General features: G+C 44.2%; 1 protein-coding gene across 10 annotated transcripts in view; it reads right to left on the bottom strand.

Annotated features, from left to right (window-relative positions):
* NAV2 (neuron navigator 2) overlaps window positions 1-14,824 on the bottom strand; it is a 451,696-nt gene that overhangs the window by 54,388 nt on the left and 382,484 nt on the right. For 7 of the 10 annotated variants that reach the window (XM_049890692.1, XM_049890696.1, XM_049890695.1 and 4 more), the window contains 5 exons: window positions 12,602-13,069; window positions 11,867-11,932; window positions 10,481-10,525; window positions 7,855-8,015; window positions 5,327-5,515 (listed from right to left, as the gene is read on the bottom strand). In XM_049890692.1, the coding sequence (XP_049746649.1) occupies window positions 5,327-5,515; window positions 7,855-8,015; window positions 10,481-10,525; window positions 11,867-11,932; window positions 12,602-13,069 (929 nt within the window). The remainder of the gene's footprint in view (window positions 1-5,326; window positions 5,516-7,854; window positions 8,016-10,480; window positions 10,526-11,866; window positions 11,933-12,601; window positions 13,070-14,824) is intronic. The other 3 variants (XM_049890693.1, XM_049890697.1, XM_049890694.1) reach the window with 2 other exon arrangements.

The following is a 14,824-nucleotide window of genomic DNA, read 5'->3' as shown; positions in this document are numbered from 1 at the left end:
CATGGTTATGAGGGAGGGGAGGGGTGAGGAGGGGAAAACACTAAATAGACAATAGATAAGTGGTAACTTTGGTGAAGGGTAAGACAGTACATGGGGAAGCTGGCACAACTTGTCCAAGGCAAGGTCATGGAAGCTCCATTGACACATCCAAACTCCCTGAGGGACCGAATTACTGGGCTGGGGGCTGTGGGTATCACGGTCTCAGGGAACATCTAGCTCAATTGGCATAACCTAGTTTATAAAGAAAATGTTCTACATTTTACTTTGGTGAGTAGCGTCTGGAGTCTTAAAAGCTCGTGAGCGGCTCTCTAAGATACTCCACTGGTCTCACTGGTCTGGAGCAAGGGAGAATAAAGAAAACCAAAGACATAAAGGAAAGATTAGTCCAAAGGACTAATGGAACACAAGTACCACAGCCTCCACCAGACTGAGTCCAGCACAACTAGATGGTACCTGGCTATCACCATGGGCTGCTTTAACAGGGATCACAATAGGGGGTCCTGGACAGAGCTGGAGCAAAATGTAGAACAAAATTCTAACTTACACAAAAAACACCAGGCTTACTGGTCTGATAGAGACTGGAGAAACCCCAAGAGTATGGCCCCCAAACACCCTTTTACCTCAGTAATGAAGTCACTTCTGAGGTTTACCCTTCAGCCAAAGATTAGACAGGATCATAAAACAAAACGAGATTAAATGAGCACACCAGCCCAGGGGCAAGGACAAGACGGCAGGAGGGGACAGGAAAGCTGGTAATGAGGAACCCAAGGTCGAGAAGGGGAGTGTTGACATATCGTGGGGTTGGCAACCAAAGTCACAAAACAAAATGTGTATTAATTGTTTAATGAGAAACTAGTTTGCTCTGTAAATCTTCACCTAAAGTACCAAAAAAAAAAAAAAAAAGCCTCTTTAAAAAAACAGAAATATTCCCCACAGAGACACCAATTGGGCACAGCCTCTTCTCCAACTCCACTCTATAACCTGCAGTCTGAAAGTAGGAGGAGGCTCAGGAACAACTTTTCACATGTACTAAATGGCATTCACTTACCACCCAAGTGGTAAACTCAACTTGGATCACAGTCAGAAGCTGCCTGCCAACAAGATGAGCAGCACAGCCTCACACTCAGGTGCCTCCCACCATCTTTTCAACAGACCTTCCCTGACTTCCCACTCTTCCTTCATGCGTTCCTATCACACTACCTGTCTTCTGCACAGAAGGATAAAGTCTTCTGTACTTCTCTCCCAAGCATGCCCTGCATAGAACTTTCCTGCCTCAGAGTCGTTGTCCACGGAGTTCCTTCTGTTTAGGATGCTCCTAATTTTTCCCTGTCAAAATCTCTAGGATCGACTCAAAAAGATCTCTTCTCCCTGGAGCCTTTCTTCGTTTCCCTGACCACCACCTAGATGGGCTTCCTACTTCTTCTGAGCCCAGGAAACTCTTGCTTGCCATTCCAACCCTCTTCTCTCTTAGCAGATACCTGTTGCTCTGAGGCCGTCATGACACCATCACTTACATTCATCCTCCTTGGCAGTGCCCTGAGTTCTAGACCTTTCCTCTATTCCTCCTCCCTCCATGACTCATCTGACCCATGCCTTATTATAAAAAAAAAAAAAATTTTTTTTTTAAGGTGTTAATGATCCATAATGGCTTTTGGTGCTAATGTGTCCACACATTATCAGAGGCCTCAAATGCCCCAACCTAGTGGCCTAATATTCCAAAGAGGTGAGTTATAGACAACTTTCCATGACACAAATCACTAGGAGGAAGATTATTTTGGAGGCCAAACTGAGGGAGACATAGGGGTAACGTGTAGCCACCCTTCAGTCATACTTGTAGAATGCCCTGGCAGAGGCCATTTCCAGAGGCCTGCACTATGTGGAAGTTTTCAATCTTGTAAACATAGACTTATTGACACTGCCTCCAGCAACATCTAAGGGCAAACTTGGTGCCTCAGGCAGAGGCTAGCATATCTGGCAGGCGTTCTCCGTAATTAACTCTACTCACTCGGTAAATAGCAACAGTAAGGCTGTGGTCCAAAGAAACAGATTCCTTGATTTCCAGAGTCGATCCCAAAACTGAATGTGGCCTGCCTGAACCACGGCACCTGGCCCTCTTTCATGTGAAGTGTGTTAAGTCACAGCCTGGGTTATGTGGCTTGGGTACTTTTGGACAACAAAATGTATATGGGAATTCCAAGGCCTAACAGCTAAAGCACGGCATGTGATTTTCTGCCCTGTACCCGATAGGGAAACCCTGGTGGCATAGTCGTTAAGAGCTACAGCTGCTAACCAGAAGGTCGGAAGTTTGAATCCACCAGGTGCTCCTTGGAAACCATACGGGGCAGTTCTACCCTGTCCTATAGGATCACGATGAGTTGGAATCGACTCGATGGCAGTGGGTTTGGTTTTGGTTTGGTTTATTTCACTTAACCTTCATTTCAATCTTTTGAAGCAGGTACAACGATTTTCCACATTTTAGTAAATTGGAAGCAGAGGCTGAGCAGGGTCAAGACCTTTACCCAAGGTCAAGGTGCTGGGATTTCAATCACATCTGTAACTTATGGGTTAGAAACAAGCCAGCTTCGATGTCAGATTTCTTTATTCATAAGGTGCTTTGCTCCTGTGGATTCCATATAAACCGAATGGTGGCAGTTTCTGCATTCTAGATTGCACTAGCTCTTCATGAAGACTGATAAAGTCATTCGATTGTTTTCCCCTTCCAAAAGCATCCATTTTAAACATGCCTTAAGCATTTCCCCTAAATGTATGCTATTAAAGCTGACTTTAAGATTGTATAATGCATTTGGTGAATATTAATTTACCTGAAATAACTCTGAAAGGTTGCATCTGGGCCAAGCCTGTATTTAATCTACATATTTATGTTTCCTACTTCAGAATGGAAAGTGCTAATTAAATCAGACAGAAACCTCACACGAGTACTTGTGCTGATTCCTCCTAAATTTCTATCCCTCTGTATGGCACATAATGTACCTAATTGGCTACTATAAGTAGGTTCTAGGATGTGGCAGTCTGCTTCTGTAAAGGTTACTGCCTTGGAAACCCTTTGGGACAGTTCTATTCTATCCTATAGGGTCGCTACGAGTCGGAATTGGACTTAACAGCAAGGAGTATTTGGTCCAAACCCGAGATGTGAATTTTTTTCCCCAACTATAGACTGGGAATTTATAGATTCCAAAGAAAAAAGTCTGTTTTCACCCAGTGGAATTAAAAGCACCTAATTTTTTAATTAAACAAGCCCTGCTTTGTTTTTGTAATGTAATATGCTTGGAAGAAATAAAATCAGTCTAAAGCCCAATCTCCTAGAAGGTGAAAATGTAAAGTTATATGTTAACAGTATATCGACATCAGTCCCTACCTCTTATCCCCAAATCTGATTCTTGCCTCCACACTTTAGTTCCACGTCATTGTGAAACATTAGGTTTACAAAAGTCTAGACACAGCTTGTGGGGAACCACTTTTTATCAATGTCACATTGACATCCAAGGTATTCCACAGTTGTGGTACCTGATAGCTTGATTCCAGATGGGATAAATAAAAGCTATCTGATGATACTCTAATGGTCCTGGACCTTTATGAGGCAAAGTGTGCTTGTTTGGACAAGTTTCAGTACTGAACATGGTTCAGGCAGGTATACATGTGACAGAGAAGATGAATATGGCACAGGACATACTCCATGTGTAAGTTGTCACCGGGGAGGTTAGGAAATGATCTGTGGCCATGCTTGGCTAGCACACTTACTAGAAAAAAGTTAAAGACAAACTGCCTACTCCTTCACCTTATGGTTAATATATCCTCCACTATTACAGCTCTGAGGGTTTAGGTAATTAGTTTCTCACTCTTAAATCTACCAAAAACACTCAGTAACTCAGGATCCGCTCCTCCTCAATCCTCTGTCCCAGCAGGTTCCCATATATGGATTTACAGACTTACGTCTACTCACTGGATGCAAATGATACGTAAATCAGGGTGAAGAGCAATAAGTTGCCAGGAAGATGAACCAGGGGCAACCACTCTGCGACTAAACTCTTTACAACTTCTGTTAAAAAGAACACTGGGCTAAAGTAGAATCCTACATCTCCCGTTTTTCTTCCTCTTGACTTGGGTTAGTTCTTTCCTACTGGGAGGATGCTGGGCATACTGCTCCACTCTCACAGGGACTGGGAAGCAGAGGTAAACACCTGTGACTCCCTCTCCAACATTCTGTTCTGTCGCTGGCAAAAAAAAAAAGGCACAACTAGATGTGTAGCCCTCAAGCCGGGCTCCCTATTCTCTGGCTGAGGACTTCCAGCTGCCAGGAAGCCAACACTGAAGCTATGTCTACAGGCTGTAACATGCAATAACATTAATGCAAAAAAAAGTGTTAACATGTTTATGCATTGTCTTGTTTAATTCTTATAATTCCATGAGGTAGATACTATTATCACTCCCATTTTATTGGTGAAAGATGTCACAGAGAGAAGTAACTTGCCCAAGATCATGTATTTAAGAAGTAGTGGAGCTGGAATTCACACCCAGCAGTCTGACTCCACACTGTCAACCATGAGTCAATGAGTTACTGCCTCCTATGTTCTATCAGCCCCATCTCTGAGACGCTTTTAAAGGGATGAGAGTGATGTCCCACCCCAACGTTTTGACTGCTTGCTCCTCTAACTCACACCTCAGGTGAAGGAACAAAGGGAAAGAGAAATGAACTGAGTTATAAAGATGGCCGACAAACTTCCCCACAGAATTTTTCTCCCACAACTCTCATTAGAATGAACAAAACCCAGAAAATCTAATCCAAAATATTCACAATCAGCAACCAAAGGAAAAAAAAAAAACTTAAAAAAGGCATAACTGAAGGCAATAAACTTAAAGAATGGTAGTCGAGGAAAGAAATAGAAAATTCTGGAATGAAGCAGAGAGGCATAACTGCCCATGGCCCCCCAAAGCCATACAGGTGTGTTAGCACAGGGAAATGAACTCTCCGATAACTTGCTCTACCAAGACAGTAAGCCACTGGCTGAGCCTCAAGATACAGGGGTATGCCAAGGAGCTTGGTCCAAGTCCAGGAGAGAGAAGTCTAGAGCAGAAGTTCATTAGCTTTAAGGTTCTCCTGTGTTTTTTCAGCAGCCTCTTCCCTAAAATCCTCCAAGATTAATGAAGGGTCAGACTCTCCTATTCAGAGTTTCTTAGACCTGTACCCCTGAGCCCTGACGTCCAGGATAGGTGGGAGAATTAGAAGCACTTACAGATGGCTCTCAGGTCAATGAAATGACCATCAACCACACTGTGTAATCTGAGAGACAGCAAGTCTCCTGCTTACCTTCTTCAAAACCATCTCGGAATGAGCCAGAGCGGCTCATGGTCCTGCTCTTCTCATCCAGGGACATGGAGCTATTCCGGAAGCGGCTGTCAGTATATGGGTCATATTGCCCATCGGCATTGGAGAGGCTGTGGGTCCTTAGCATAGTTGGGTTGGACAAGCTCATCTGTGTGACAGTGGTGGGACTCGCTGGAATGAAAGGAATGGAATCAAAAGCTTGGGACATTTCATGTCTCTGTTCAATTCCTGGTTGGGGACAAAGTGGAGCCTGTTTATTGTCAGCCATATACATTTCTTCCAACTTCTCTCCCCGTCTATTTTCTAAAAGGTGGTCACATCAATATTTTGAGTTACAAACTCGGAGCTAAAAGTAAGGGAGGAAAGGCAGGTCAGTTCCAAAACAAGGCTCTGGGCCTTGGCTTTCCAACTTGGCACGTTCAGACAAGCCAGTGTCACCTTCCAGGCATGAGCTAATTACTCCCCGGGCTCATCTGGAACAATTCTTTCTCAAGCCAAAGCCCAAAATAGTCCAACCCAGCTTTTGATCAGATGGGAAGCATTTGTGCATGACAAGAATCTCTTGCCTCAAAGAGCTACGGCTGGGAAAGAACAATATGAACACAGGTCTCATTGCCTCAGATGGGGAACATTTAATAATGGTGCATAAAGAGCTCTCAACTCAAGGGGGGCACATCTACCTGAGCCAAAACTGGCCTTACTAAAATGCTGTCCGGTTTAGTGATGTACAGCATTTTTCCGAGGTACTCATTTAGTTAATCAAAAACGAAGATGTAACACACAGTGATTACATTTTTCCCTGCGATGTGCTTTTCGTTTGATGACCCAGATTGCTCCTTTCACACAGAAGCACAAAACATCAATAGCTTTAGAGAGTGGTCTAAAAATACTTCCACAAGTCTTCTTTGATAATTCATTAGGTTAATTCATTTATCCTCTAAGTATATTTTGGATTATTTTCCCCTAGGTATTAATTTTCACTTACACATATTCAAGCCTTCCTGCTCATACTCATAGCTATAAATAAAACAATTTATTTGTTTAAAAAAAAAAAAAAAAGCCTTATTGGATTACAAGCCACACCTCTCCTTAAAGACTCTGAATTTATTACAGATGATACTCAGAAAAAGCAGCCTCTCTAACAAGCACAACCTGACTGGCAAAGCTACTTTCCCCTCTCTATCCATCCTTCAAGGCTCAGCTCCCATCCTGTAAACGGCTTCTGTTCATGTAACCTTCCCCAGTAATTCCAGCCAGCACCGATCTTTCCTTTTTCTACCTGAATGTAATATTTGCTATCTGATTATATTCAGTTTTCACAAATTTTCATCGAAAGCTTCGGATTGTTCTCTTTCACCCTATTTTATGGGTCTCTGTGGGTATGTTTTGCCTCTCTGCAAATGTAGACTCTGTTGATGTATCAGCAGGGACTGTGTTACAAATTCTTTTCCCTTCCCCACTGTGCCAGTCAAAGCAATATGTTAGTAGTAGGACTTCCAAGAATCCTTGCTCCATCACAACCTGATTTTTCCCCAGCATTGAAGAGAACCAGATACAAGCTATGCTGTGAAACCCACTTTTCCAGAGGCCTCCGAAATAAAATACATTCTTCTCAACGCTACCATCCTACCTGGATCAACCATGTAAAGGAAATTACTGATTTGAGTACCAAAAGCTTTTTGCTATTTCCTCTATTTCTTTTCTCATTGTCCATGTCACTTTTACTATGGTTAATTTATGATTCTTATTCATCATTACGATCGAAGCTTATTCGGAGAAATAAACCAGAATTATAATTGCAGAAAACATTGCACATACTGAACCTCACATGATACTCAAAACTAAACATCTTCCAAACCACACTCAAGAAGCTGATGATACAAGCTTCGGCAGTTTTCAAGATACACTGGCCAAGCCATAGTGAATTCTCAGCGAATGACTTCTTATCTATTGAGCACCTCCTCTTGAAGTTAACATTGTATTAGACGCTTAAGGGCTAGTAGTTTGAGTTTCAATAAATTAAAAAATATATATATGTTAAGATTTACAGCATTATTCACAGAACTCTTGGCATAGTGTATTTTAGGTTTCTACTGCTCTGGAATTTGAGGTTCCTGTTGTCTTTCTTTTAGTCCCAAAGGCTCTGTTTTGAGTTTTCCAGGCTTTGGTGGAACTTCAGGTATTGTCAGGTGGGGCGGTAGCACCTGTGCGCCGCTTAGGCTCACTCACATGGCCAGGAGGCTGGGCAAGAACATTTTCAGGTAGGTGGAACAGGACAACCCATGGGTGTGGTTGGCAAGCACAAAGTGCGCTGGTGCTAGGCAGCAGTTCGGGGGGTGGTGGAAGTGTGTCTCTCTGTTTCTTTTGCTATCAGTCTCCTATAATAAACCTACCTTGCCTAGGACTGACCAGATACTGAGAGCGATATGACCACATGTCTCTTTCAAAACACAAGATAACCCCTGCCCTATGGAGCTGATCAACACAGCTAATGACAAGTGGCTACTCACCAAGCTGGGAAAAGTTGAATCTTGTCCCAGAAGGAGAAGTTACACTGGAGCCGGAGGAAAACGGGGAATTGGCAGCGGTGTCCTGCAAGCCTCCTGCAGAATGGGACCGGAACCATTCTTTCGCGTCTTCTTGCGTGCGAAGTTGAGAGGTGGGAGTATACCTGGACAGACAGAAATCAAGCTGGGGTTAACCGTGAACAACGCTTACGAAAACAAATTCCACAGAACTGATGGTAAATGTATAAAAAGAAAATATATACCCAGAGATGATTTAAAATAATCACATCACTACACACCCTGAAACTTTTGAAGTTTCTCCAAATCTTTTCCCCTACTTGGCCACCTTTGGGGAAAACTGCAATTCCTTTCAGTTTGGGAGAAATACATAAAGGGAGCAAGACTGCTAAATGCTCAGAAGAGCAGTCACTGGGCGTATCTGTAACATGTTGAATCATGACAGTGTCATGTCAATGCCCCCACCTTGATAGTACTGAAGCAACAAAGCATGCTGCTGTTACAGCTTGAGGAAGTTTTAATTAGATAACTCATGGTATCTGCATTCTTGAGCACAACAAAGTGGCCATGAATCAGAGTGTATGAGAAGCCAGCCTTGTGAAGGTGAAAGGTCTGAGAACACTGATGTTTATGGCAGTTGCTGCAATCTAGCATAAGCAAGTCTTCATAGAAGGAAACCCAAACCATTGTGTTTTGCACGTGGGGAGTCTGTAGAAGTCATGTGGTACTCCTCATTTATTCTGAAATGTATTTGGTGGTGATTGACTGAATGGCTACAGCGTGCTAGGTGTCTTCATAGACATGCTCTCACTGAAGCCTCAGATCCACCCAGCAATGTAGCTGTTATTCTTCCTATTTTACACTTAGGGAAGGTTAGTATCCTGCCCTAAGTCACAGAGCTGAGACTCCAATCCATATCCGTCTAATTCCAAAACTCACGCTCTTTTCTTCATACCCACAGGTAACACCTACAATTTCTGAAGTGCCTAAGTGGCCAGGGTACCCTTGAATTTACAAATGGAGGTACTATGGGTTGACTACTGGTTAAAAGAAGGAATTTTTTGGCCTAAGAAAAGGTTTTGGTAGAGTGTTGTCGGTGTGTTGGTATTGGGTATGTGTATGTGTACGGAGCGAGTGAGCTAGAAAGGGAAAGTCAGAGAGAGTAGGAACATAAAAAAGTTTCTTCCTTTATGTTTTTACTATAGGATTTGATGGACATGCAACTTTCAAGGTCACATCAATTGCCTGAAAGTAGTCTGTCACATATCCTTATTCTGAATTCTTGGAAAACCAACTTTAAAAAGCCAGGGCTACATTATTTTGGCATGATTGAATCTGCTACACAAATATACATAGCATTTCAAAATTAATGTTTAGAGAGGTTAGCTTGCTTTTGGGACCATGATAAGGCAACAATGTCAAACTCACATTAAGAGTGGCCATGATTTAAACATCTAGCATGTTTGGTGACAAGTAGCCCTAATAGGCATGATGTAAACTGTGAAGTACAAAAGGCCTGGCCAACTCTCCCTTCTAAGTCCACAGTGCTGAACTCCCTCCCACAGGCCGTCTGTTGGGGGATTTTTCAATACCTTCCTTCTTAAATTCCTAGAACTGGCTTTACTAGGAGCTCCTATTGAAAGGAAGCATTGATACCTACCTCCTGTTACTGTTCAAAATGCTCTCAGCCTTAAGAGCTGCATGTTATTAACTACAGACACACATGACAGCAATGAAACATTTCATTCCAAGCTCCATTTTATGCAAAAGCACTTAATGCTTAGTGCAGGGTGAAGCTGATGCCACAAAGAACAAGGTATTTAGAGAGCAGGAGAAATGACAGCTGCAGCCATAAGACAGGAAGATCATGGGGGAGACATTAGCAAACTGAAATTTCTCAGGTTGGCAAAGTGATTTAGATGGTGTGAGCAACGAGCAATGGTGACTTATAGCATCTTGTTTACCAGGACGAGCACCACAAATGAACCCAAGCCACTACTTACTAGGAATTAATGGAAATCCTTCCTGGTTGTCTTTTCTTTATTTTCACCACAAAATGATCACATACGTCTTCCTGGGCATTGAAAGTTCACCCAATTTTTGATTAGAATATATAGACAAGTGTTAATTATCTGTCTTTAGCAACTTTTTATGGGCCCAAAAAAGTTAGGTATTCTCAAATTTGGGAGAAGTATTTCCCTCCTTTGCTTTTGTCCTTTTGAACAAATCAACATGCTGTAAGTCATGTCCTTTCTCTTGGAAGACAGCCCCATGAACAAGATGGTCGTGGTGCACCGGTCAGTGATTAATCCAGTGGCCCCAGAAGCAGCAGTGATTGCTCTATGGGCCTGTCTAGGGATGCTTTTCATGAGATGGTTTGCCACATTAAGTGAGAGAAAGCACAGCCCTTGCTCAAGCAAATAAGCCAAAAAATGGAGAGAAGAGAATAGGAGGGAGCGAGGGGGAAAATTCATCCAAAGGGTCCTGCTGCAGCGGCCAAAGTGGGGACCCCAGGCCAGGCCAGACCAGACCTCCATCAGCCATGAGAGTCACACAGCCAAGCTCCAAGGCCACAACAGATGGCATGGATGCAAGGAGGAAACACAGATACCTGAGTCCTTTCTTAGGTAAAGTGTTCCTATCAAGGTGCGGGTCACTGTAGGGAAGTTAAAACAAAAATGAACTTCAGAGAAGCAAGGGGAGGCAGGGAATGGGAGGGGGAATGGCTGGGGAGGGGGCTGAAGAGATCTGGAAAAGGGAGTAATACCAACACCCACATCGCCAGGAGTGCTCCCCTCATCCAGCCATGCATGCAACACATCCAAGGAAAACAAAGGAAACCCAGTCCTTGGCCCGTGCTGACATCAGTGGGTACTTTACCCGAGCTGCTCAACCCCAGTTGCTCCTCCTTTTCCACAGGTTTAAAACAAACCTCAGGGCTGCCCCACCTCAAAGCCGAGCTGTGCCTTCCGCCGCCCACCTCTGCACCTCCACTACTGCTTCTTGGAGATGGAGATGCCAGTTTCTCTGTGTCCCAAGCCCTGGCCTAAATGCCACTGGCAATGACTTCAAGTGGGAGAAGGGACTTGTTGGAGGGTTTCAAGAGGCCAGCAGTCTGCATATTTGGAATTCATGTGTAGCGAAGTGAATTCCAGGTCCCTCTCAGTTTCTGTGGCCCTTGTTGGGCGTAGCTAGAAGCTGAGCCTTGGACCCAAGTCGGGGCATGTTATAACTTGCTGGCTGATAAAGTCAAGGCATTTGGATTTCCAAAGAACAGGAGTTTAAGGGCTTGGTTTGTGAATCTGACAAAAGACAAAATTTTTGCTGTTGATGGGGTGAAGGGGTTGTACATTAATTTTTTTTTTTTTTTTAACATGAAACAACATCTGCTTATTATGTTTGGCCAAACTATTATTGCTCCCTCACAAATTTAAGGTCACTATCCACCCCTGAAAGCCCACCCACAGGGGAACTGGGGGCAGACACAAGCTTCTTCGTTTGCAAAGTCTCAATACTCCACATATTCTGTTTCATTATCATTACAGGAACTGGGCACACAGAACACAACAGCCTGCAAGACATAATGAGCCAAACTGCAGCAAAGGACTTTGAAAGGGAAAAGAGCCAGCTGCGTGGGGAGTTGGGGAGTGGGGGTACGGGCAAAGGCAAGGGCCAAGCTGCACAGTGGGTGGTAGATCATTTCTGGGACTGGAAGGGGAGGGGAAGGGGAAAGAAAGGGTGGGAAGCTGGGAAGCGGGGACATGCCACAGGAAGGCCGAGATGCAAGTGAGAACTGCTGCCGCCCCAGCTCCCTGGGCTTCAGTGGACAGCGGAACAGACCTCACCTGCATGTCTAGGGGTCACAGAGCACACTGGAGCCACAAACACAAGCAGAAGCCTCAGGCCAACAGCCTTGCGCAAAACATCTAGCTTGACACAGGTGGGCAGAGAAGCCTAGAGAAGGCTCGGTGGTTTCCCCGGCCTACAACATCATTACCTGTCCTGTTTCCTGGGCAGAGTACTTCTGCAGAACTTAGGGCTAGCAGCAGGGGAAGAGAGAGGGCTAGATGTCCAGGCAGGTAGAAAACAAGAGAAGGTATATTAGAGTGGAAAAAGGGGAGGCGGCGTTACACATAGTGAACAGAACATTTTCCTCATTCCCAGTGCTGACCCTACCTTTCTTCCCTGTGTGGAGAAACTCAGCACATAGCACAGTGAAATCCAGGGCTCTGCCAGCACTTTTAGTTTCTGCATTTCCTATCTCTATGGCGGGCAGCCTTTCAGGAGGAGGGTGTTTGCCATGATGACCACCTAATCTACTCAGCTGCCTAAAGAGTGTCCTAGCACTCAATCCTGGCAGCAGCCGGTCACCAGCTCTGCTTGCACAATCACAAGGGGGGAGGGGGAAGAAACAGTTGAGGAACAAATGGAATAAAATGCAAGAATTTCAAAGGCTGAATGCCATTTCAAACGGAAGCATTAAATCTGCCCCCAAGAGACTTCCAGCAGCTCAGAGCACTGAGAAAAACCACAATGAAAAAGATAACAAGAAGCAGAACTGAGCTTAGTTCCATCCCAAACTGGCTTCCCCAAGGAAAGACAGCAGTAATTAGAAAGAGAGAAGTCTCACAAGCAAAGGTTAATTAACAACTGAGATTCCTAACATAATCTTTTTTACTTTTGGAAGGAGGTCCCTCTGAGAGACAAGGGCAGCCAAACGCACAACACCAACCTTTCCGACAGTGTGGTCTTCACACTGTTGGTCCTGACAAATGGAGTCAGAGAGTCGTCCTTAGAGGAGGTGATCAGGCCAGTGGAGGAGTTGTGACTCAGTCCCCCTCCACTGCTGAGGGAGATGTCAATGGACTCACAGCTGGTATGGAGGCTGCTAACAGACTGGAAGCCCAGGCCGTCCTTGCTAACTGCCGAGGAGCTGCTGGCGTTGGTGCCCCAGGTGAGGCTGTTGGAGGGGCCCGAGTGGGCTGAGCTGGGGCTGGAGGCTAGAGGAGACTGGTTGATGTCCACGTTTTTACTGTAGAGAGGACTGCTGCTCCCGCTGCTCAGAATGCCACTGCCTGAGGGGGAGTCTAAGTTACCTTGCTGGGTCATGGTGGCATGAGGATTGGAGATGACCACCGAATTTTTCATGTTTTCAGTTGTGGCAATGGGCACTTGCTTGGTAGGCTTCCCACCAAAGAGTCTGTGAAGAGACAAAGAGCCGTGTGGGTTGAACACCCAGTGCCAAGGGGCACTGAGCTGTTAAAAAAGAGTGGAGCAGAGGCGACAGTGAGAATCCCTGTGGCAAGGGCACAATCATTCCTACTGAAACGGCTAAAGGTGCTCCACTAGGAAAAGTTGGCCATAACGTGGGCCTGGACACTTGAAGTTCTGGGCTGCCATTAGGGCCCTGGCTCTATTTGAGCCAAGGGGCAATAGAGAGTAATTTTTTACAGACCTAGCTAAGGTCTTGGTTCTGAAAACATGTAGAGGACAAACAGTTGTCTTAGTCATCTTTGTATCCATGATGCCAGGCACAAAGTAGGCACTCAATTTACGAGGGCTCAATTCAAAGGGACTGTGTTTTTTTGATCTCTAAGCACAACACATAGAATCAAGAACAGAAGTCTAGATCTGCATGGGGCCTGGGAAGAGTATCTCTACAGATTTATCCTCACTTGAAAGCCCGGCCTGAAAGATTTGTCTTTTAGGCCCAGAGAGCCTGTACTATCCAATGACATACACAAAAACCTTGCTGGGTTCACAAGACATTAGACACGGTGGGTATGAACTGTCTCTCTGTGACAGATACACAGAGATGCCATTTTATGTCACTGCTCCACTGCTCATACCCAAGAATGTACCATCAGAACACAGAGAAGTAGGGTGTGGTGCAAACGCCTCCCTCTTCTGCTGGGAGGGGCTCTCTGGTAGAATGGCAGGATTATCTTAAGGTCAGAAGGGCTTTATACAACGCAAGGGCTTTATTCTCAACCAGCTAAAGACCACATGGAATAGGTATCTCTGAAAAGTGATGAGGCTACTACCGGCAGTCCCTGGGTTATGAACGAGTTCTGTTCCTAAATCTGTCTTTAAATCGAATTTCTATGTAAATCAGGACAGTTGGGTATGGTTCATATCTAATGTCAGTTAGTCAAATATTTGTCTTAGAACATAGTGTACCTTTCTATGCATAAAAAAACACTTCCAGATACACTAAAGCATTTTTAACATAATAATACAGTAATAATAATGTTTTGATATGCATAGCAAAGTAGCGCCATTTTGCTGTTATGAACCATTTTACGTACCTCGATTTTTTAACTACAGGTTTTATGGGCCTTTGTAACCCAGGAACTGCTTGTACTTATCATTGATAGGCAGCTTGCCTTTTACCCAGCTACTCTAAGTGGTGTGAGCTTGATCTCTGTCCTAGCCAAACAATCCAACAAGTCTCAAATATGTGAACAAATAATCAACCCCCACTACAATGCCTAGTGACAAAAGAGAAGCACTTTTTGCCTGCTGAAAACCAGGGAAGGAAATAGCCCATCATAGAATCTTGGCTTTAGAATGCTTAAATACTTCCAGTGACGGGAGTATTGACTCCCTTACTACTCCAAAGAATAACTTGCTCCATTGCTGAGCACTTCCAATGGTTAGAACAGTAAAATCTAATCTATCTCCTTCTGTCTTTTACACATTGCTCCTAATTCTGCTCCACGTAACTACACAGAAAAGGCTCAATCTTTTGTTCATTAGTCCTTCAAATCATTTGAAAAGAGTTATCACACTTCACCTATGATCTCTCTTCTCCAGATTAATGCACATCAGGAGAACTGAGAGCGTTTTAATGATTTAGGAAAAAAAAATGTAATTTACCAGGAATTGGCTGAAAGGTGCTAAACACTGAGCCTAAGAAGCTGCATGCATTTCAAGTATTCTATTACACTAGCCT

This window comes from Elephas maximus, chromosome 7 (genome assembly GCF_024166365.1).
Source record: "Elephas maximus indicus isolate mEleMax1 chromosome 7, mEleMax1 primary haplotype, whole genome shotgun sequence".
NCBI classification, from domain to species: Eukaryota; Metazoa; Chordata; class Mammalia; order Proboscidea; family Elephantidae; genus Elephas; species Elephas maximus.
The sequence above is the reverse complement of the archived record's forward strand: the minus strand, read 5'-3'. Positions and strand labels throughout refer to the sequence as shown.